Source organism: Neovison vison, chromosome 6 (assembly GCF_020171115.1).
Source record: "Neovison vison isolate M4711 chromosome 6, ASM_NN_V1, whole genome shotgun sequence".
In the NCBI taxonomy this organism is placed as follows: domain Eukaryota; kingdom Metazoa; phylum Chordata; class Mammalia; order Carnivora; family Mustelidae; genus Neogale; species Neogale vison.
Window position 1 is genome coordinate 168,935,105 of NC_058096.1, and position 21,266 is coordinate 168,956,370.

The 21,266-nt window shown below is 52.7% G+C and overlaps 1 protein-coding gene across 1 annotated transcript in view; it reads right to left on the reverse strand.

The window, feature by feature from the left end:
• The window catches only part of GRIP2 (glutamate receptor interacting protein 2), a 40,636-nt gene extending 20,625 nt beyond the window's left edge, over positions 1-20,011 (reverse strand). Inside the window, exons 1-10 of the mRNA XM_044252922.1 lie at positions 19,972-20,011; positions 7,603-7,683; positions 7,212-7,347; positions 6,190-6,335; positions 5,485-5,571; positions 4,890-4,965; positions 3,565-3,710; positions 2,755-2,902; positions 2,469-2,638; positions 206-331 (exon numbers count right to left, since the gene is read on the reverse strand). Of these exons, the coding sequence (XP_044108857.1) occupies positions 206-331; positions 2,469-2,638; positions 2,755-2,902; positions 3,565-3,710; positions 4,890-4,965; positions 5,485-5,571; positions 6,190-6,335; positions 7,212-7,347; positions 7,603-7,683; positions 19,972-20,011 (1,156 nt within the window). The remainder of the gene's footprint in view (positions 1-205; positions 332-2,468; positions 2,639-2,754; positions 2,903-3,564; positions 3,711-4,889; positions 4,966-5,484; positions 5,572-6,189; positions 6,336-7,211; positions 7,348-7,602; positions 7,684-19,971) is intronic.
• Positions 20,012-21,266: the final 1,255 nt, after the last annotated feature.

Genomic DNA, 21,266 nt, shown 5'->3' on the forward strand with positions numbered 1-21,266 from the left:
TTATGTGACCTCAGGCAGGTCTCGCCCACTCTGGGCCTCAAAGACTGCAGGGTTTTCACAGATGGGTGAAACCCAGCTGCCAGGGATAGGGGGCCATCTCATCACTAATATGCTACGTGATGCCAGGCAGACCTCCTAATTTCTCAGAGTCTTGGTTTCCTCCCCTATGAAACATGCACAAGCCCCAGTGAGGTGGGCACATTACATCGGCTCTGGTCCTGGCCAGCAGGTGTGGCCCAGGTGGGCGTCCTGCAGTGGCCGGGCCGGGGGCTGTGACAGGAGAGCACGCAGGGGTCCCAGCGGTGTGGCTGCTCACTCCTCTGCACCTTCACTGTGGCCCAAGGAAGAGGAGAGAGAGGTGCAGGCATTAGAGACTGAGTCTGGACTCACTGTGCCCCCCTGGAGCCACACTCCCATCTGCAAGATGAAGTGAGGATAAGCAGGACCAGACAGCCTGAGTTTCCCCCAAGCCAAGCCAAGCCAGGCATTCAGATGCTGCTCGCATGTCCCGGATGCCCACTATGTGCCAGTCACCGTGCTCAGCACCCAGCCAAGCAACAGCAGAGATGGGAGGGAAAGCGGTCCCAGCCTGAGACCTGGCCCATCAGCTTTGAGCAGTGCAGCTGGCAGACGGCATCAGGCCCCTGCACCTTCAGGATCTCCTGTGGTGCTGTGGTCTGGGCAGTCTTGGCCACAGGGGCCAGGGACCGAGCAGCCGTGGGCACTGGGCTGGGCCATTTCTGCCCCCTGCTGGGCTCTCAGGGACAACATGTGCCCCAGGGCCCCCGTGGGGTTGGCCAAGTTTGGCTCAGACCTATGCTTCAGACAGGCTGCTCTGGCTTCCTCCTCTCCAAACTTTCACACAGCTTCCCCCCAGATGAAGTCTCCGTGCTCCTTCTCCATCCACTTCCCAGGGGACCCCAGAGATCATGCCTCTTCCACCTGCCCCACCTGATCCTCCAAGCCACCTGCCATGCAACACCTCCTCCCAGACTCCCCAGGTCCTGTCTTAGCTCTTCCTTCTACTTCGGGGCTTGGAGGGGGCTGTGGTCCAGCCTGGTGCAGGGTATCCAATTGACTCCGCCCCCTGTGCAGCGGCTCCAATCCTCACACAGGGGCGTGGCCAACCCTCGGGCCAGCAGCCAGGTCCCTGAGATAAGTCACTTGGGCAACTCTGTGCCTCATTGTCATGATCTGTATAATGGGACTAAAAGAGTGGCTGCCCCCCCCACCCCGGATAATGGGAAGGATCTGAATGAGTTAAGACGTAGGATGTGCCTCCAGCAGTGCCTGGCAAGTAGCTGAGGCCCAGTTAATGAGGGCCAGGAGGGATGTCGGCAGCCCTGTGCCCTGTGGTTCTCTGAGCATCAGCCGCCTTTGTAAAGTGGGATAACAGCACTACCGCCCTCACAGACTTGTCACAGGAGGAAAAAAGATGACCCACGGGAAGCCCCAGTGCTGAGCCCAGCCCACAGCAGGTACATCGTAAATGGAGTGGGAATGAGTCACTCTGGTTCAAGCCCCAAAGTCTCCAGTAGCGGCTCTCACTGTGGCTTCACAGGGCCTTTGCAGACCCTGGCAGAGATGTGTCTGCACAGAGCCACAGAAATGAACCCTCCCCACCGCCTATCTCCCCACATTTTATTTGCGGGATTTCTTTCTCTCCCAGATGATCAATTAGGCTTGTGAAGGATGGGGTGGGCTGACTCTATCCTTGCCCACACACTGTGTCCTGAGGCCTGGAATTCACAGCCTGACCCCCCAGACCACAGTACTGGGCTGTGCCCCTCTACCTTGTTTGACCCCTCCTAAGCCTGCACTCCCACCTACAGATGAGACAACTGAGGCTCAGAGATATAAAGCACCTGTTCCGCTGGAGCAGTGCTGGCACTGGTACCCAAAGCCCAAGGTTTGGAATGGTGGAGGCACTTCCAGGCTCCGAGTGCAAAGCTGCCTCCTTGTAACCACCCTGCCCCGGCTCAGCCCTTTGGTCTCTTAGACCACCGACTTCCTCTGCCCTTGAGTGCCTAGCCCCCAGCTCCCTGCTCCAGTCTGGAGACCCAACTCCTCAAAAGTTGGGGGGGACTCTAGACCCTCCTGACTCACTAGCTATCTCCTCGGCCTGCCGAGGACCCCAGTGTTGAGCCCCAGATCTAAGATCTGAACAGCACAGAGCACAGAAGGACTGTCCTCTCCCTCAGGCTAGCCCTTATACTCCCATTAACTTAGGCAAGAGTGATGGAACTTGCTTAGGGCCACCCAAGCCGGTGACTGTCAACTCAAACATTCAGGGTGTTCCTCTGCCCCCCTCTCCCCTCCCTCAGCCGCTGCCCTTGACCACCTGAGCTTCCCAACAGGAATGAACATTTGCTTCAGTACATTGTAGCCTGCCCAGGCATCTGGGACCTCATGCACCCTTCCCCATCAGCTGTCAGGTTTGGGTCTGGAGACCCTCCACAGGGACCCACCTGCCTCTGAGGGCTTCAGGGGCCGCCGACTTTGGGGTGCAGGCAGGATCTCCAGCCGCACTCTCTCCACCACACTGGCCAGGAGCTTGGTGGCCTCAAGCAGCGAGCAGTGTTCCGTGCTGGTGCCGTCGATGGACAGGATGTGGTCTCCGGCATGCAGGGCCCCACTCCTGGCCAGGCGGGAGAGGGAAGAGGGAGGCTGGTCCGGCCCAAGGGCGCTCTGGACCACGGTCTCTCCCCCTGCATCCCAGCCCCCTATGGTGGCGGCCCCCAGTATGTGCCTCACCTGTCCACCACGCTGGCCGGCTTGATGCGGTCAATGGTGATGACTGGCTTGTTCCGGTGGGAGCCAGTGGTAAGCGAGATCCCCAGGGCTGACCCAGGCGTCTTGGTTATCTCCACTATCAAGGGCCCCGAAGCATTGGCCACAGTATCTGGCACCAGAAGGAAAGAAGGGTTTAAAATGCAAATACTGAGCACCTGCCTTCCCAGCCTCACTCTGCAGTCTCGGTGTAATCCTCACTGCTGGGTAGGGATTACTGCATCCATTTCACAGATCAGAAAACCCTAACTGATGCATGTGGAGGCGAAGGCCTTGTCCAAGTTCACACAAGCCCTCAGCAGCCGAGGCGGGACAGGGATTCGGCTCTGAGGGACTCTTGACCCCAGGGCTCCGCCGGACGACACTAACTAAGGTGCTCACAGTTATGTAGGGCCTGCAGTTCACCGGCCCCAAGTTGTGTGTTCACAACCACTTTTCTGCACTCAAAAAATCCCTCCCTGATTTTTTTGTTCCAAAAGAACTTACTGCCATCGGACACCCTCTGTATTTGATTTATTCTGTTTATTGTCCCTCTCCCTCCCTATGAGCTCCACGAGAACTGAGACCGCATCTGTGTCGCTCTCACCTGAATCCCTGGGGCCTCCAACAATGCCTGGCACATAGCGTTTATTGCCCAGAGAGGTGCAGAGAGGCTGGGTGACTGGCCCAAGGTCACACCGCCTTTGCTGTTTTAAGGATCTATGCCTGCTACCCCTCCGCTCAACCCCTGGGTCTCGTCCTGCCCCAGCCTGAGTCCTCAGGCCCCGGACTCACCTGGGATGACCACATCATACTCCACCTGGAAGAGCGCCTCGTGGCTGCATTGCCGCAGTGTGGCAAGGGCAGAAGCATGGCTGGCCCCGTGCAGCGGGATCCCATCAACGCTGAGTAGCCTGTCCCCCACCTTCAAGGAGCCCTCCCTGCAGGGAAGGGCCCGGTCAGCCAGCCCAGCTCCGTACGAGCGCCGACAGGCCGAGAGGCTGCTGGGAAAGGAGGGGTCTCGGGGGCCAGGCAGCGGGTGAAGGAGGAAGCGACGGCACAGTGGGGGAACACATGGGGGAGGCTCTAAGGGAGCAGCTGCACCCATGAACCAGGGATGTAAAGAGAGCTGGGACCAGCTCTGACATGTTCCATCCTGCTTGGTGCTTAACGCGTCCAGAGCCCCGGCTCAACCCCTGTGCAGGGATGCCCCAGGGATACAGGAGATTGCCAGGGCCCAGAAGGGACACTGGCCCTGCCAGGGCCCCACAGCATCAGGGGTGGGGCAGCCTGGAGGCTTCGAGGTGCCCATCTTCAGGTCCCTTCTCCCTGCCCCCACTCTGGTTTCTCAGCAGCGATTCTAGCCTGGTGACAAATGCACCTAGGAACGAATTTGGCAGGGGCCCCCAGGAGAAGGGCCCAAGTTGGGGTTCACCTCGGTTTGGGTCAAATCCCCACCCTGGAATGTTTGTCCCAACAGGTGGCTAAAGCTATTCTGGGAGGTACTATGAATAGCTCGTCACAAGTCCCCGTCCCAAGAACGGGTTTAGACTTCTGACAAGGCTGTTCCAGGCTTCTCTTAAAATGGCCAAGAATCTCCCACTGGGGAGGTCAGGGGGTCGGGTGCTGGAAACTGGGCATGTTCCTCTCCCACGTTCTCTCCTCCTGGCCCCGCCCGCCTGGCCCTTCTGGGCTGCGCCACGGGCAGGATGACACGGCCACAACCCAGAGGGTGCATGACAGAGGCCACAGTGGTGCTGCTCACGGTGCCCCAAAATCTCTCAAGGCAACTCCCAGGGGCTGCAGTATCAACCCCATTCCACAGATGGGGGAAACGAAAAGCCAGGAAAGGGAAGAACACCATAACGCCAAGGCTTGCTTCCCTCCCCACCCCTGAGACAGTAGCAAGCCAGGAAGGAAAGAGCTTGGTCTCTCTGTCATTTGGGATGGAGTCCTGGCTCCACCAACAATCCTGAGTGACTCTGTAGCAAGGGGCAGCGTCTCTCTGGGCCTCAGTTTGCTCATCTGGAGAATGAGCACAATGGCTTCTAGTCTGCCTTCTTCATGGGGGATCTGGGCATAGCCAGGGCAAGGAAAGGTTCCCTCCAGCTCAGGCTCACCTGTCAGCGGGGCCGCCGGGCCGGACGTAGGTCAGGACGAGTGGACGGGTCTTGTGTAGGTCTTCATGGGCACCCCCTGTACAGAATTCAACAGAAGGTGGCAGTCATCTGCCTACCTCAATACCTAGAGGCCCAGACTCAGCCCCTAAGCCTGCTCCCTTCATTAAACCTGTTTGAGGGCCTGTCCTTGCAATTCACAGGCCCTCTTAGAAGATTCCAACTATAAATCCCCACAGGGGAGGACAGAAAGTAGTGACATGACCGAAATCCTATCTCTCTCTTAAATTATTTGCTTCTCTTCCTATGACCTCATCTTATTCTCCTCTTTGCCCTGGTTCCAAGGCAGCTCCAAACTTTGTTCTCAATCTTACTCCCAGCAATCATGCACATATCATTGCTTGACAATTTTTCCATTTAACATTTGACTTAATGGTCCTCAGTTCTTTAAAGTGAGAAACCATCTATCTATTAATCTATCTATCCATGTACTATATATCTGAATCTATAACCTTACTAAAGCAAAACAGAACACGTATGGAATCAACATTAGCCTCCTTCCCGCCCCTTGACCCCCAAGTGTGACTCTTAGACTGACCTCTGAGGACAAAGCCAAAGCTATTGCCCTCCTTGTAGAGGGAGACGTCCACGGTCTTTGTGATGATCCCTGGGCTGTTCTCAGGGGCTAGAGAGAAAAGGAGGGCTCCTTTGAGTCCCTCAGTCACATGACCAAGCCAAAGACATCCCCAAAACTCATTTCAGGAGAGCTTTACAGGGAGGGTAAACTACCCCCCACCTCTGCCCATTTATAGGTAGGACAAGTAAGACTACAAGAGTTCTGCTGAACTCAGACTTGAATCCATGGCTATGGGCTCAGGCCAGGGTTGAATTCTAATTATTCAAATCTTAAGACTTTCGACCAACTTTGAAAATTCAGAGGTAGGCTAAACCCTAGGCCACTGCACTCTGCAGGCTGGTAGGATGGAGAGTGCAGTAGGGCAGGGAACAATTTTTTTAGCCAACATTCCCCAAACCTTTCCCCCTTAAGGAAAAGCATCTGAACACTAAATACACAAAATGACACTGGTTTATAAACAGGGCCCTGTCACCTCCTGGTGACAGCATACTGCAGTTGTAGGCAAAGTCCCTAGATGTGACTTAGATGTCTGTGGCCAATCTTCAGGTCCCACCCACTCAGGTCCCCAGCTGGCTTGGTCCCCACCACCCAGGTGCTGGTGGGGAGATAGCTGTGTCTACCCACGACTGAGGCAGTGGAGAAAGTTCCCCGTCCAAGGGCACCCACCGGGCGGGGGCAGCTCATACTCCACCTCCAGCACCACGCGCTCGCCCACATTCTTGAGCAGGGTGATGATCTCATCATGGCGGAGCCTGGTCAGATGGATCCCATTCACTGACCGAATATAGTCGCCCACGTTTAGCAGATCACTCCTGGGAGCAAGGAGGCAAGAGCACATGCATGGTGACAGGTGCCAGCACTCACAGCCCCTCTTTTGTTGAATCCTTATGATCTCTGAATCCCTTATGATCTGAAGCTGTGGCTCAGAGAGGTCAGACCTTGTCCAGGGTCACACAGCACATTAGTAAGAGAGCGCGAATTCTAACCTAGACCTGTCTGATACCCAGCCCTGGCATTGTCCCCTGCTGGGGGGAATCAGCCCTCCTGAGGAAGGTTCTGACCAACCCTGAGGAGCCTGCAGAGTGGCCGGATCATCTCCCTCTTTGCTAGTTCTTAAGCACTCGCCCTGGGTTCTGACGGCTAATACATTCTGTTCCACTGGACACTTACCAGCATCTGCTCTATACGAGGCCCAGACAGGCCCAGACAGGCCAAGCCCTAGGTCTATGGAGCTCATGGTCCAAGGGAGCGACACAGGTAAGAGGACAGGAAAATCCAGAGCAAGGTATCCATAGGTATCCAAGGTATACCAAGGTATCCAAAGGTATCCAGGGCCATGTGAGCAGAGCAGGGCAGCTGCCTTGCCCTGGGATGGAGGGCCTCCCAGAAACAGTACCAAGGGGTGAGCAGGAGTCTGCCAGTGGGGGACAGGCCTTCCAAGAAGGTAACTGCACATGCAAAGGCCTGGAGGGCCTGGTAAGAGCGGGATTCTGTGGCCGAGTAAGCCCCTTGTGTAAAGAGAAGAGCAGTAACTGGGGTCTAGAATTACAGCCTGCCTTGGAGGCTCTGCTCTGAGAAGCATTTGACTGCTCCTAGAAAAACCTGCCTGATCGCTTTGCCTGTAACTCTGGTACATTTTCCATTGGCCTCTAGCCCCTTCCTACTACCCTGCCAAGCCCCGTCCTCACCTGGCAGCAAGCCCCCCGGGTCTCAGGTTGGAGACCCTGGGCTTCCCATCCTTGTCGGTGCCACCTGAGATGGTCAGGCCCAGTGTGCTGCCTTCCTTCTTGATCAGCTCCACCATGGTGACCCCACGGAACTCCTCTGTCAACAGATGAGGGGGTGAGTAGGCAGCACAGGGCAATTCCAGAACCCCAGCTCCAGTACAAGTGAGACCAACACTTGGTAAACAGGGCATCTGGCCACAAAATTCTGGGTATCATCTCCTTTTTACATCAAGGATCAGAGAGGTTGAGGGACTGGTCTAAGGTCATAGAGCGAGATAGCAGCAGAGCCAATGCCATCTGACGCTGACTCTGAGCTCTCCATGCCTCCAGGACAAAGAGGGAGGCTCATTACCTGGAATGCTCTGTCTGCGGCACGCCAGGGCCACATCGGTCCCTCCTGCATCCTTGCCTCCTTTGGAGTAAGGCCCGTCGTCTACAGGCAAGAAAGAGAAAAAGCCCCGAGTTGCACTTTCATTTCCGTGCAGGAGAACGCTTTCAGCCTTGGGAATCTTCTGCTTCACGGATGTGGCCTGGAAGAGGGGGTTCCTTCCAGCCACCAGCTCTCTGCTCTCACCAAGTCTCTGCTGGGGCATCCTCATGGTGCCCCCCAACCCAGAGGCTCCATCTCTGCCCTTGGGCTGAACAATCTTCTGAACAGCAATGCTATACAGGGAGCTTCCCAGCCATTCTGTGGTTAACCATCGCCAAAACATTAATTATGGACAAGATTATTCCACCATACAGATACAGGAGCTCAGGATCCCAGCAGGACAACGCAGGCCCCCAGGCACACCGCTGGGGAGCTGGGCAATTTGGATTAGATTGGGGGTCTTCAGACTCCACCACCCAGGACTGTGCTTGCACACCCACTGGGACTGGCAGCTCACTCACACGTGGGCACCTCCACACAGGAGAGACAGTGCCGACCATGAGCAAACTCAATCTTGAATGGACCCAATTAACACGTCTTCGTGAGGACCGCACTTGAGGGTCTGCAGTTCATAGTCTCAGACACTCTAGGCAGCCAGAGATAAGTCTGTCTCCTTTAATTCTAGAAAACACTCCCCTGTTATTTTTCAAGTGTTGTTTTCTTCCCCTCTCTCTTAGGAAATGGTTAAAGGAAATTCCTTGGGACTGCGTTTTTCTCTCCCACAACCCATCACCTCTCTCCATCACATTTCCTACTTTAGTATCTCTCAGGGATGTCTCATCTATAGTAACATCTGCCTTTTTAATGCTTGGAGAAGTTCTTCATAGATTTCAAACACTAGGAAAATAGACTAGTACAACGCAGAGGTTCTCAAAGGAGGGTCCCTAGCCCAGCCCTACCAGTATCACCTGGCACTCGTCAGAAATGCAAATTCTCGGCCCCACCTAGCACAGAGTAAATTAGAAACTCGGACGGTGGGGGTCAGCAGTCTGCATGGGTGTGTGTTTTAGTGCCTTACCTCAATTTATATTTTCATCTATTTATTATAGACATCCAAATTAATTCTTTGTGGCATGCTTTTCTCTGGGTTTTGGGAAATGTGTCTTGACCACCACCACAATCAGGACTTAGAACATTTCCATCACCCCCCAAATTCTCTGTTGCTGCCCCTCTATAGCCAGTCCCTGCACCCTCCCCCTGCACCCCTCACCTCCCAACTATCACTGGTCTGTTTTCTCTCTATATAATTCTGGCTTCCCTAGAATGCCATATAAATAGAATCCTACAGTGTGTGGGCTTCGGAGTCTAGTGTCTTTTATTTAGCATCATTTGAGATTCACACATGTTTTTTCATGGATCAGTAGTCTGTTGCTTTTTATTGCTGACTGGTGCTCGATGGCAGGGAAGATGTACTGTGTTAGCCATACACCGGCTGAAAGACATTTCCACTCTTTCCAGTTTGGGGTGATCTCTCAGGAAGCCGTAATAAATATCTACATACAAGTTTTGATTTGAACATCACATTCCATCCCACCTGGGTAAATATCCAGGAGTGGAATTCTGGGACATATGGTAAGAATGAGGTTAACTTTGTTAAAAATTGCCAAGCAGGTCCGGCTGTTTCACATTCTCGCCAGCATTTGGCAATGTTAGTTAGGGTACCTTTTTTTTTTTTTTTAAAGATTTTATTTATTCACTTGACAGAGACACAGTGAGAGAGGGAACACAAGCAGGGGGAGTGGGAGAGGGAGAAGCAGGCTTCTTGCAGAGCAGGGAGTCTGATGCAGGGCTTGATCCCAGGACTATGGGATCATGACCTGACCTGAAGGCAGATGCTTAATGACTGAGCCACCCAGGTGCCCCACATTTATTATTTTTTAAAGATTTATTTATTTATTTGCGAGAGTGTGTGTGAGAGCAGGGGGGAGGGGCAGACAAAGAAGGAGAGAGAATCTCAAGCGGACTCTAGGGTAAGTACAGAGCCCAAGGCAGGGCTCCATCTCATGACCCTGAGATCATGACCTGAGCAGAAACCAAGAGTTGGTCGCTTGACCCACTGAGCCACCCAGGCTTCCCTCTGTATTGAAATATTTTAAAACAAACCCCAGAAATGAGGAAATTACCCCTCTAAATATTTCAGTATGCATTTAAAAAATAGGAACATATTTCTTATCCAGCAAAAATACCATTATCACACCTTATAAAATTAAAATGATTCCTTTATTAATTTAATACTCACTCCATATTCAAATTTTCCTAATTCCAATGAGTTTTTAATGTCAACAAGTACATTTTTGGTTTTGGAAGGCTTTGTTTGGTCCTTTCGCTTATATCCTCATGTTGTCCTGTCTTTTTCCACTGTGTCTTATAGGTCTCTAATAATTTTAAATCTTTTCAGTGTTCATCTGTTATTCAGTCTTCTATTTCTCAGACCCTTAAGAGCTGTTTCTGCTATTTGGGATATTTGATGACTCTCCCTCCCAGGGAACTATTTTTTCCTGAGTTTGGTAATTGTTGGACTGTGAGCTCATCCTTGGTGGGGCTTTATCTGCGGGACTCTTATTAAGCCTGGTTGCAAGCCAGTCCCTCCAGGGTCCAGAGAGAATTTGCAATTCCTTCCCCTCAGTGCCTGCCAAGGCATCATTACCCACACCCTGGTTCAAGGATTCTGGAATCAGGGGTGTACTCTGAAATGCAACCTCCAACAGAAACAAGAAGCACATCTCAGATCACAAATTCTCAAAGGAGACCACCCAAGACCTAGTTGAGACAGACATGCTATCTCTTTGGTAGATGTGTGGATTTTTTCTAAATTCCCACTTTCACTGAGGGTATATCTTTTTAAAGGTCTTGGCTTTCTGCTGGGGTGTGAATTCCAACTAGGGAACGGATGAGGGCATCATCTCCTGTATCCTTAAGCTATCAAAACCCAAGCCCTTGGTTAGCAGACCAGCTAACACCCTCATTCCTGCTACCACCCCAAAAGGGAAATCTCGGCATCAGCTGGTGCTCATCTACTGTTTTTCAGTTTTCTCTTTGTTTTTTGATTAGGAATGTATAGAATTTATAGATTAATCTGTGGACAAGTGATATCTTTATAATACTGGGTCTTCCAATCAATGAACATGGTCTAGTCTTTGATTTATTTTTGTCTTCTTTAACCTCTACCAAGAATGTTATATACTTTCATGGGCAAAAATCTTGTACATCTTTCTTTAAATATATTCCTAGATATCTTTAGTGTTTTTTAATGTTATTGTAAATTGTATCACTTTTCAAATTTAATTTTCTAATCATTTGTTGCTGGTATATAATAATACAGTTGATGTTGTATTCTGACCTTTAAAATCCCCATATTAATTCTAGTAGTTTATCTGTAGGGTCTTTAGGATTTTCTGTCATCTGTGAAAAGTGACAATTTTATTTCTTACTTTCTAAGCTTCATACTTTTTTATTTATGTTATTTGCCTTTTTGCACTGGCCAGACACCCAGTACAAAATTAGAAGCCGTTATACAGACCATGCTTATCTCCTCTGCTGCTAGCCCTCTTCATTTCCTGTGAATTCATCTATGCTTCTCAAAGGAGTTTGAAGCTGGAAGGTTTCAGGTTACCTGCTCCGGGAGAATCCCAGAGCCCATGCTTCCCCTCAGCACCCCCTTGTCTTAGGCCCTGTTCATACTCTGGTTCTCTTCTATGTCCTGATAGGTGAGGGGAAGGGGGCTAAATGCGTCATGCACCAACCATCCACACTATCCCCTTCTATCTCGTGCACTTGTCACAGCAGCCCTGGTGGGAGGCAGATGCTATCATCACTTCCACTTGACAGAGAAGAAAACTTGCAACACAGAGGGACAAAGTCCTTAGCCAAGGCAGCTTCTGCAAAAAGCCAGGACCTAACCCCAGGCTCCTTGCCCATGCCACCCCATGTTGCAGGCTCCCTGGACCAGGTTATTTTTTTCACACTCCTTCTCCAGGTCCTTTCTCAGCACCAGACTGAGCTGGGCAAAGACAAGTGAAAACCCATCAAGCTGGCAGGCTCTCCCGTGCTGCCCCAGGGGACTACCCCTCCCAGCACCAGGTATGCCCCTTGGGCTTCCACAAATTCCTTGGGCCTCACTTGAGACTGCACATGCTCTCCCCCCAAACCTCCACTCTGGAAGAAGAGCTCTCCAGCTGCCCTCATCCCTGCAGCTCCACCCTGGCCTGGCCAGGTGTTAAGGCTGGGCTCAGGGTTCAGCCCTGCCTGAGGGCAGACCCTGGCTCAGTGATTCACCAGCTGTGGAAGGCCACTCCTTCTCCCTAAGCCTCTGGCCATGGCGAGACCTAACTCAGGAAGCATGGTTATAGAGAAGAATCAGTCCTGGCAAGGGGCAGAAGCTGAGTATCCCATCCCATCCCTAATCTGACATTAGGGTTCAGTGGGGTTCAGTCTGGATCAAGGTCAGGGCTCAGCTTGAGTTCAGGGTCAGGGCTCAGTCAGAATCAGGGACAGGGTTCAAACTACAGCACATTGCTCAACGTCTGCACTACTAACATCTTTTTTTTGCTAAATAATTCCATGTGGTGGGGGGGGGCTCTCTTGGGCATTGTACAATGGTCAGCAGCATCCCTGCCCTCTAATCGCTAGATGCCAATAGCACCCCACCCCATCATGACAACCAATAATGACTCCAGACATCGCCAAACATCCTGTAAGGGAACAATATTAGCCCACCTGAACCCCCACTGAAAATCACTGCTCTAGAGTCTGTGTGGGGCTCAGGGTGGGACTGGGACAGGTTCAGCACGAGGTCAGGGTCATGGCCCAGCCAGGATCTCAGGAAAGTGAGACCCTTCACACCTGCAGCTCTAACCGCTGAGAAACCACCCAGCTCCCCAGCACTCTGCATCTACAGACCAAGCCTAGGCTCCCTTTGCTTGCCAGAAGGTAGTAAATAACAAATCAGACAGCAGTTAAGCCCAGAATCATTTCCAGGGCCTCCGGAGTTGGGCCCCCAGCAGCTTCCCTCACTAGCCCCCACCCCCACCTCGTCCCCCAGGCCCGTTATTCACACCAGCCACCACCAATTCAGGCAACACGTCATTAAGTATAATGCCTCCCATTATGGTTCCCTAATTTGCACTTCATTTAGATTCAACAAGATGCTTCTGAGCCAATAAAATTAAAAAGACTGGGTTCTATCAACTATGTGACAGCGAAGGTCTCTGGTATTTCATGTGGGCAATTCTGGAATTAAAATCTGTCTTATCCCCTGCAAATGAGATTCTGCCACTGGAAAATCCCTCTCTCTTGGGCTGTCCTGGGAAGACCAGAGATAAGCTTGCTGGCTCCAGATTTGAGTCTGGGGATGGGGGAGTGGGAAGATTAGCTCCTAAGAAGAGGACAAGAAAGCAGAGGGTCAAGTTCACCAAATTCAGAGCAGTCGGATCCCAAAGAATGGAGCATGAAACAACAGTGGGTTAAATGTGGTGTTTTGAGCCCAGATACTAAAAATCTAGAAACCTAGAGTGAGGAACGGTGGGATCCCCAAATGTGGTTCCCCAAAGGCTGCAAGATGTTGGCTCTGAAAGTGAGGGCCCATGTCCTGGGGTGTCTCTGAAGTGTCCTCCACATTTGTCTTCCAGACAGCCTCTCCTCCCTTTCTACACCCCAATATTCAGATTTTGCTCCACTGAAGTGCACGGTGCCAAGTTGGGCTACAGTGACTCCCTTGGGACAGAGGTCTCCGGTCTGTTCATCTTAACTGAGTGACCCCAACTCCCTCCTTTCTACAATTTTTTGCTGGCTTTGGGGGAGCCAGCTGTGAGCATCTCTCATCCTGGCTATCAGGCAGGCATGACTATGGGCTACAAACCAGAATTCATACAAGTGTGTGCAGACAGAGTTGGTGGGCAATATATGGGGACTTGAGAGACTGCTCTCTGGGGAAGGGACATGCATTTTAGTCTGTGGCTCTGATGAGCTCTCTTGGGAGACTAAGGCCCCTCCGGACAGCTAATTGCTAGTTAAGAGGCTTCTGGGTATCTAAGACCCCCTGCTATATTCAGGAAGGCACTCAGGAGGAAAGCCACAATATTTGTTGATACCTGTTCAGCAACACTGCTCCACTTTCACAAGCATCCCATGGTGTGGGGAAACTGAGGCAGCATTCAAACCAAGAATCAAGGCAGAGTCAGAATTTCCAATCAGCTGTATGACTTAAGTCTCTATTTCTCTATCTATAAAATGGAAGTGTATTCTCCCACCCATTGCTGGCTCCAACCAGCCCAGGCTTGAGAATGTGAAGGAATTATATTATTTATAGAAAACCCCATGGGGGTTCAGACCCCAGTCCTCCTCCCTCACAGAACCTGCTCGCTCTCTCCCGCTCCGTCTCTTTTTTTGTTCTGGGACTTGGTAATTACATGCTTAGAGATGAAGGCTTTTCAAAAACATCTTTCCCACCAATTTTCAGCTGGAAACGTGCATAAAAACAGAGATATTTTTATCCGCGTGTTTCTTTTTTCCCGTCTCCTCCTTCCAGCAATGGGCAATTACAAGCTTTTGCCTTCAGTCAGTTCGTCCTGTAAGAACTCGCTTCCGAGGGAAATGCATTTCCACAGCAATGCCAGCCTGTCCCGCCCGGATGCGGGCTGGCCCCATCGGGAGAGCAGAAGGGAGCGCGAGGCAGTGCTTAAGTACACCTGGTCCTGCGCCCCGCACTACAGCCAGGGGTGGTTGGGTGCCTTTCTTTCTTATTTTATTTCTCTTGAAATCTTTGCTAATTTGCCTTCATTATCCCCGTTTCTCTGGGGCCCCAGGGAGCTATTGAGCTTTGACAAAGGGAAAAGGAAGTCAGCCCCTGGCCAGGATGCCTTTGCCAGGATCCCGCCTCAGCAAGAAAGGGGCACCGGAAGGCAGTGCCACAGACTCAGCCATGACTGAGCCTGGTTCTCCGGACCTCCAGGAGGCAGCATTCAGCACATTTCTCGTTTACTGAGAAAACAAAGACCCAGAGGCTCAGCCAGAGCAGAAGAGGAAATGAGGACCAGCCACCAGCAGGTCCAACCCAGCCCCATCTCCCCTGAGGAGGAGAAGGGGACTCCTGGGTCCAACCTTCTTAACTGTCCCAGTGGCCCATGGCTGCCCCCACGGGCAGCGGCTGCTCACCGTTCCAGCACACCCCCGAGGACTCTGCCAGTTCCAGCTTGGCTGTTCCCACCTGGGCAGGCAGGGCTGCAAAAGGAAGGATGGACTTTGGCCTTAGGCCAACTTCAGATTCTGATTCTAAACCTTATTGCCTGCTGGCTAGGAATCCGGGACAAGGCACCTCTCTCTGAGCCTCAGGCTTCTCCTCTGTGCATTGCGAGGGCTCACCTCCAGGGGCAGTGTGAGCAGGGAGATGATGGAGTTTACACAGAAGCCATGAAACTCGGTAGTAGTCTCCCTGCCCCTGTCACTGACCCTGTTAAAAAGGTTTTCGTAGATTAATAATGGCAACTCCTTCCGATTAAGCTCTGGGAGTTGTCCTGGGTGCTTCATAAGCATTGTCTCGTTTCATCCTCACTATCTTCTGCAATGGTGTGGGGAAACTGAGGCACAGAGGTTAACCAACTTCCAATGGTAAAGAGCAAGGTCAAGATTTGAACCCAAGCCATGTTCTGTGGCCTTTAAAATGATTACCACTTTATCCTCACAAGATTCCTATGTGGTGGGTGCCATTATCATCCCCATGTTACAGAGGAGGAAACTGAGGCACAGAGGGTCAAGGGAACTTCCAGCGCCACACAACTCCTAAGTGGCAGAGCCACGTGCCCCCTCTGGCCTCCCCATCCCACCCCATGACAGTCCTGGGGAGACTTGGATAATGCCTATGGTTCTGCAGTCACCTCTGCTCCAGGCAGCAGCCCAGCCCCTTTGGGCACTGCCCACAGAAGGATGCCCCTCTGGCCATCATGGGCTGGACCAGAGCATATATGGGGTACAGGTTGACCTCGGAGTGACAGCCCGATCCCGGCAGCTGACAAGTCTCCCCAGAGGACAGCCTCCCACAGAGAGAGTAGCAGGGAAAGATCAACTTGGCAACAGGATGACCCCTCTTTCTATTCAATGCATGTTTATAAGGGAAGCAAGAAACATACCAAGAGATTTTAAAAGTAGATGCCCGATTCACTTGCTGCCAAGGATTGGGAAAAAAGAACACGGAAAAGGAGTGCCAGGCCCACACTCTGCATGTGCTAACTCATTTAACTCTGCTGAAAGCATGGGGAGGGAGGCTTCGGGACTTCCTCGTTTACAAATGCAGAGACTGAAGCCCAGAGAGGGCACTCAGCTGGTGAACTGCAGAGGAAGGACTGGAATCCAGAACTTCCTGGCCTCCCAGCAGGCCACAGCCTTACCCCTCAACTGTGTGCTCTCCCTCTAAACACAAGGCTAAGGGACCCGTAGAGGGCTGTAGAGCCCGCAGTGGCCCCGATAACATGTGGGATGAGGGTGCAGCCTCAAGTCAGGCCTCGGTCTGCCTCTTCTGGGCCTAGGCTCTCCCACCTCACCCTGGAACCAGCAATATTAAGGAGCATGACCTTAAACCTGGGCTACCAATGGAACCGTTTAATTTCTTGACTGTGGTTGCCTGGGGCTGTAAAAAGATTCAATTCATTCTGTGAAGAGTAAAAGCAAAATTTCTCACACGGGGCACCTGGGTGGCTCAGAGGGTTAAGCCTCTGCCTTCAGCTCAGGTCATGATCTCATGGTCCTGGGATCGAGCCCCTCTGCTCAGCAGGGAGCCTGCTTCCTCCTCTCTCTCTGCCTGCCTCTCTGCCTACTTGTGATCTCTCTCCCTCTGTCAAATAAATAAACAAAATCTTTAAAAAAAAAAAAATTCTCACCACAACTGACAGTCCCTCATCCTCCCTGACTTTACCTCCTAATACTCTCCCCTTCGCCAGCTCCACTCCAGTTTCCTGGTCTTCCCACTGTTGCCCACACCAGACTTGTGCCCACCCCAGGGCCTTTGCACTGGCTATTCCCTCTGCCCAGAAGATTCTTCCACAAACTACCCCTGTCACATCCTTCAGGAATTTGTGGAAATATCACCTTCTCAGGAAGGTAGGTCTTCTCTCATACCTTCCTTCCCTGCTTTACCTTTTTCATGGACTCAACACCATATAACAGACCCCACTTTAAAAAAAAAAAAAAAAAAAGTCATGATCTCATTTACTATCTGCCTCTGCCCACTAGGATATCAGGTCCAGAAGGCTGGGTTATGTCTGTCTGTCACTACCATGTCCAGCATGGAAAGTATGGCGTATGGTAAGTACTCAGTAAATAATCTGGAATTCAATTCCTACTTACAGAGGAGAATGGGGATCGAAGAGGTGAAATGAGTTGTTCAAGGTCATGGAATCAGGAAGAGCCAGAGCCAGGATGCAAAGCTGGACCTCCTGGTTCTACATTGTGGCCTCTGCGGTCAAGGGCCTGGGGTCCCCCCATGGCCACAGCCCCTCCTGTGCAGTAGGTCAGGCCCGTCTGACCATCCAGACGGTTGTTGTCAGAGTCCCTCAGAGGATGGGCGGCCCAGGCCACAGCAGAAGGACTACTCTCCCTTATCCCCATGACACACACACACATCCTGCCTGAGCCTTTCCAGGCCCCACTGGGCGGCCAGGGCTCACTGAGGCCCAGTAGGCCCTGGGAACAAAGACCACTTTGTGGCAGGGAGTCAGAGAATGAACACTGAGGGCGTGGGGGGTGCAACTTCCTGCCAAAATCTGTATTTAGGCCTACTGTGCACCCAAGTCTGGGCACATCCCTTTCCACAGGGGCTTAGAGTTGATGTATGGTGAACAAGGCTCCCAGAAGCAAGACTGGACATGTGCAGGCAGGAGTCCATCAGGGGCAGAGAAAGGGCACTGAGCAGTGTGTTCCACAGTCCCCAACCCTAAGCCTGGCTCTCACTGAAGAGCTCTGCATGTGGCCTGATTTCTCAGGGCCTCAGCCTTCCCTGCAAAATGTCGGGGGTATATGGAGTAGCTACTTGTTGGATACCCTGTCCCCCCTGCTCCTGGGGAGACCACATGACCAGGCCTGGCTGGTCAGTCAGAGGCCTCAGTCAGAGGTCAGTCAGACCAGAGATTGGTCAGGAGGAAGCATTTGATCCAAGTTGGGCCAACAAAAGGTGGCCCTGGGATGTTTGCTGGAACTATTAGAAACAGGTTCTCCTTCCTTAGAGATGACTGACCTGGTTGACCTTAAACTCAAAGGTTATAGGGACCTCTGTGTACCTCCCTAAAGAGAAGCAAAGACCCAGAGTCCTAACGATGTTAACTGAGTGCCTGGATCCCACTATGCTTAAGCTCCATCTTTGGACTTTTCTGAAGAAAAAAAAAGAAAGTCTCAGTGCTGACATCAGCTGTGGCAGGTAATCATGAAGTTCATGTGGTCATTATGAAGTTCTGCGGAGAAGAGGTGAGGGTATGGATGGCAGTGATGAGGCTGAAGGTCAATTAAGTCAACAGAGGGGTGCCTGGGTGGCTCAGTGGGTTAAGCCGCTGCCTTCGGCTCAGGTCATGATCTCAGGGTCCTGGGATCGAGTCCCGCATCGGGCTCTCTGCTCAGCGGGGAGCCTGCTTCCCTCTCTCTCTCTGCCTGCCTCTCCATCTACTTGTGATTTCTCTCTGTCAAATAAATACATAAAGTCTTTAACAAAAAAAAAAAAGAATTAAGTCAACAGAAAGAGAAAAGGCCACGGAGATCAAGAAAGGCCTTAAACACCAGGATAAGGAGTTGTGATCAGATTTGAATATTAGCAAGCTCCCTCCCACGGCAGCATGGAGAGGTGGCATAGAGGCTAGAAGGCTGAGGAAGAGATAGGCACAAAGGTCCAGGCAGGCAATGCTGAGGTCTAAGCCCAGGTGGAGGCCATAGGCCCATGAGGTAGGGGAAGATGCCTCCCCAGTAGTCTTCCATGGGAAGTCTCCAGGGAACTACTGACCTGTGGCTCTGACCACTGCAGGACAAGGCCATCCCACTCACCTGAGCCTTAGGTCAAGAGGACAGATACACCCAGGCCAGGAAGGCAATGCCTCCGTTTATAGTGTAGTCCCTGGGAGGGAGCAGAGGCAAACTAGGTGAGGTCAAATACCAGCTTTGCTACTTCTGGCCGTGTGGCCTTGGACAAGTCACTTAATACCTCCATGCCTCAGTTTCCCCAGCTATGTAATGGAGAGAAGAATAGTACCAAACTCACAATCTTGTGAAAATTAAATGAGAAAACACACAGAAAGAGCTTAGAACAGTGCCTGGCACAAAGTCAGATCTCAACAGCTGTCAGCTACTATTATTTGTTGTTATCTGGGGACCTGGGCGTGATCCTGTCTCTGTTCCTTGCATTGGGTTAGGGGTGAGAGACTAAATTCACTGAGCAGAGGCATCTGGGTTATAAAAGTCATCTGGGTGCCAGTCCTGGCTTGGCCATTTCACTGGTAGCTGTGGGGCCTTGGGTGGGCCACCTCCCCCACCCTGAGACTATTTCCTCATCTGTCCATTAGGACCTCAGCACCTGCCCTTGGAACTGTTTCAAGGGGGTACCATCAAAAATATGTTAAGTGTGGGAAGGGACTGACAGGAAAGGATGACCTGCTCCTGGCTCTTGACAAGCTGGGGGAAGGGGTGGGCGGGGGAAGAAGGCAGCCCAGCAGGATGAGGCTGGAGAGACAGGCAGCCAGACAGAAGGATGGAGCAATGGTGTTTGCTCCAGAGCCCCTCCCACGGGGCCAATCCTGGCCCCACCTAGAAACGTGGCTGCTGTATGACACCTGCCCCACTGTACTCCCAGAGTCCCAGGGCTCACCAACCAGACCCCGGGGCCAGGGCTTCGGCCAGCCGCCAGCAGGTCCAGCTTCCCACCTGCTCTAGGAACTCCCTCCACACCACCCTGAGCTCGGCCTTTGCTCTCACATCACTGGGCAGGGAGCTCACTCCCGCTAGCTCATGCCCATGCCAGGGCAGGACATGCCTCCCTGAGGCACCTCTGAGGGGCTAAGCACTGCCCTCTGCAACTCCAGACCTACCTGCTGCCCGTGCCATGTGGGACAGCAGACAGCCTGGTGAGCTCAGACCCCAATCTCAGGATGGCAGTCAGGGTCAGACAGAGTCCTGGGTGGGCTGCCCCCGCTCTGGGGTCCAGGGGTCACTGCCTTGCACTCTCTCCAGGCTTTGGGTCTCTGGGGAGTGGCAGTCCCAGTCTCCTCCCTGGGAGCTCCAGAGGGCTCAGCCCCATCACTCTGCCTGTTGGTCCCCAAGACTTACCCGCCTCTCCAGGGGTCTCCCGGCTGAGCCCACACAGCATGTCCGCTATTGTTTCCTCTGCTGCCTACCAACTCCCTCCCCTCAGGAGCCACGCTGCTCAGCCCTCCCTCACCCTTCTTCCCCCTCCCCCAGGGAGGGGCTGTGGGAGAGAAGCTCACAGCTCACACTGGCTGGGCACCAGTCCACCCTCGGCAGCGGGCGGCTCTCTGCTTAAAGGAGACACGGCCACTGGCTGGCTGGCTGTTGGAATCCTCCCACACCCCACCCCCACCCCACCCTCTATGCCCACAGCCAGAGCCTGGGTGGGGAGCTCTGGAGAGGGCATACCAGGGTCCTCCCACTAGGGCCCTAGGCAGACAGACCCCAGGGGACTAGTTCTGCTCTGAACTGGCCCTGGGACTTTGATAAATGACTGCTCTCCCAGGCCTCAGTTTTCCCATCTAGAAAAGAGGAACAGTGCCTTCCAAACTTTTTTGTAAGTAGCAGATTCCAGTAGAATCTTGCACGGAATGCCAGAACCTGGGCCAGATAAAGGGCAACCATATGCCAGAGAGAGTCTGCAGGTCTCAGGTTAGAAACCCCTGCGCTCGGAGTCCCCTGGTACTCTTTCACGGACATTCCAACTACCTCTCCCGGTCCTCAGTTTCCTTTTCTGGCAGACGGGGTGTGGGGAGGATAAGCCTAGCAGCCTACCACGTGAAACACCCCCCACCCCCAGCCTTTGGGGAACACGGAGCGAGCTGGGCAGAGAATCCGCCTGCCTTGGGCTTGACCGGCAGGGGCAGCTGTCCACAACTCCAGCCCCAGCTGGGCCTCAGTCCTGCACACTCCTAGATTCCACCACGCCAGCTCAGAACTGACCCTGACAACCCCGATGGACACACAGGGCCCCTCCTCCAGTTGCTCATGCTCCCCATCCCACTAATGTGTGTGGGCACCAACTAAGGGCTGGGCACCACATAGGTGCTGGGACAAAGAGGGGCTAAGAGCGACACAGGGTCAATAGCCTGTAGGTCTAACGACATTTCTCCTCCTGCTGGATGCAGCAAAGAGCAAGAGATGACATCCTAGCCCCCATGGCTACGTGGGAACAAGTGGGGCTCAAGTTTGTTCTGTGTCCTGTAGCAAATGGAAATGTACAGCACTGTGGTTAGGGACCGGGTGCTTCTTCAAGGTCCCCTCCCATTACCCACTTCCCAAGGGCGCCTGCTTCTTTGGGTGACTTCACGTATGTCCCGGGGAGGGGGCAGGGTCCAAGTTCCAGGCAGAGTTGTTGGGCCAGCAGTGAGGTCAAG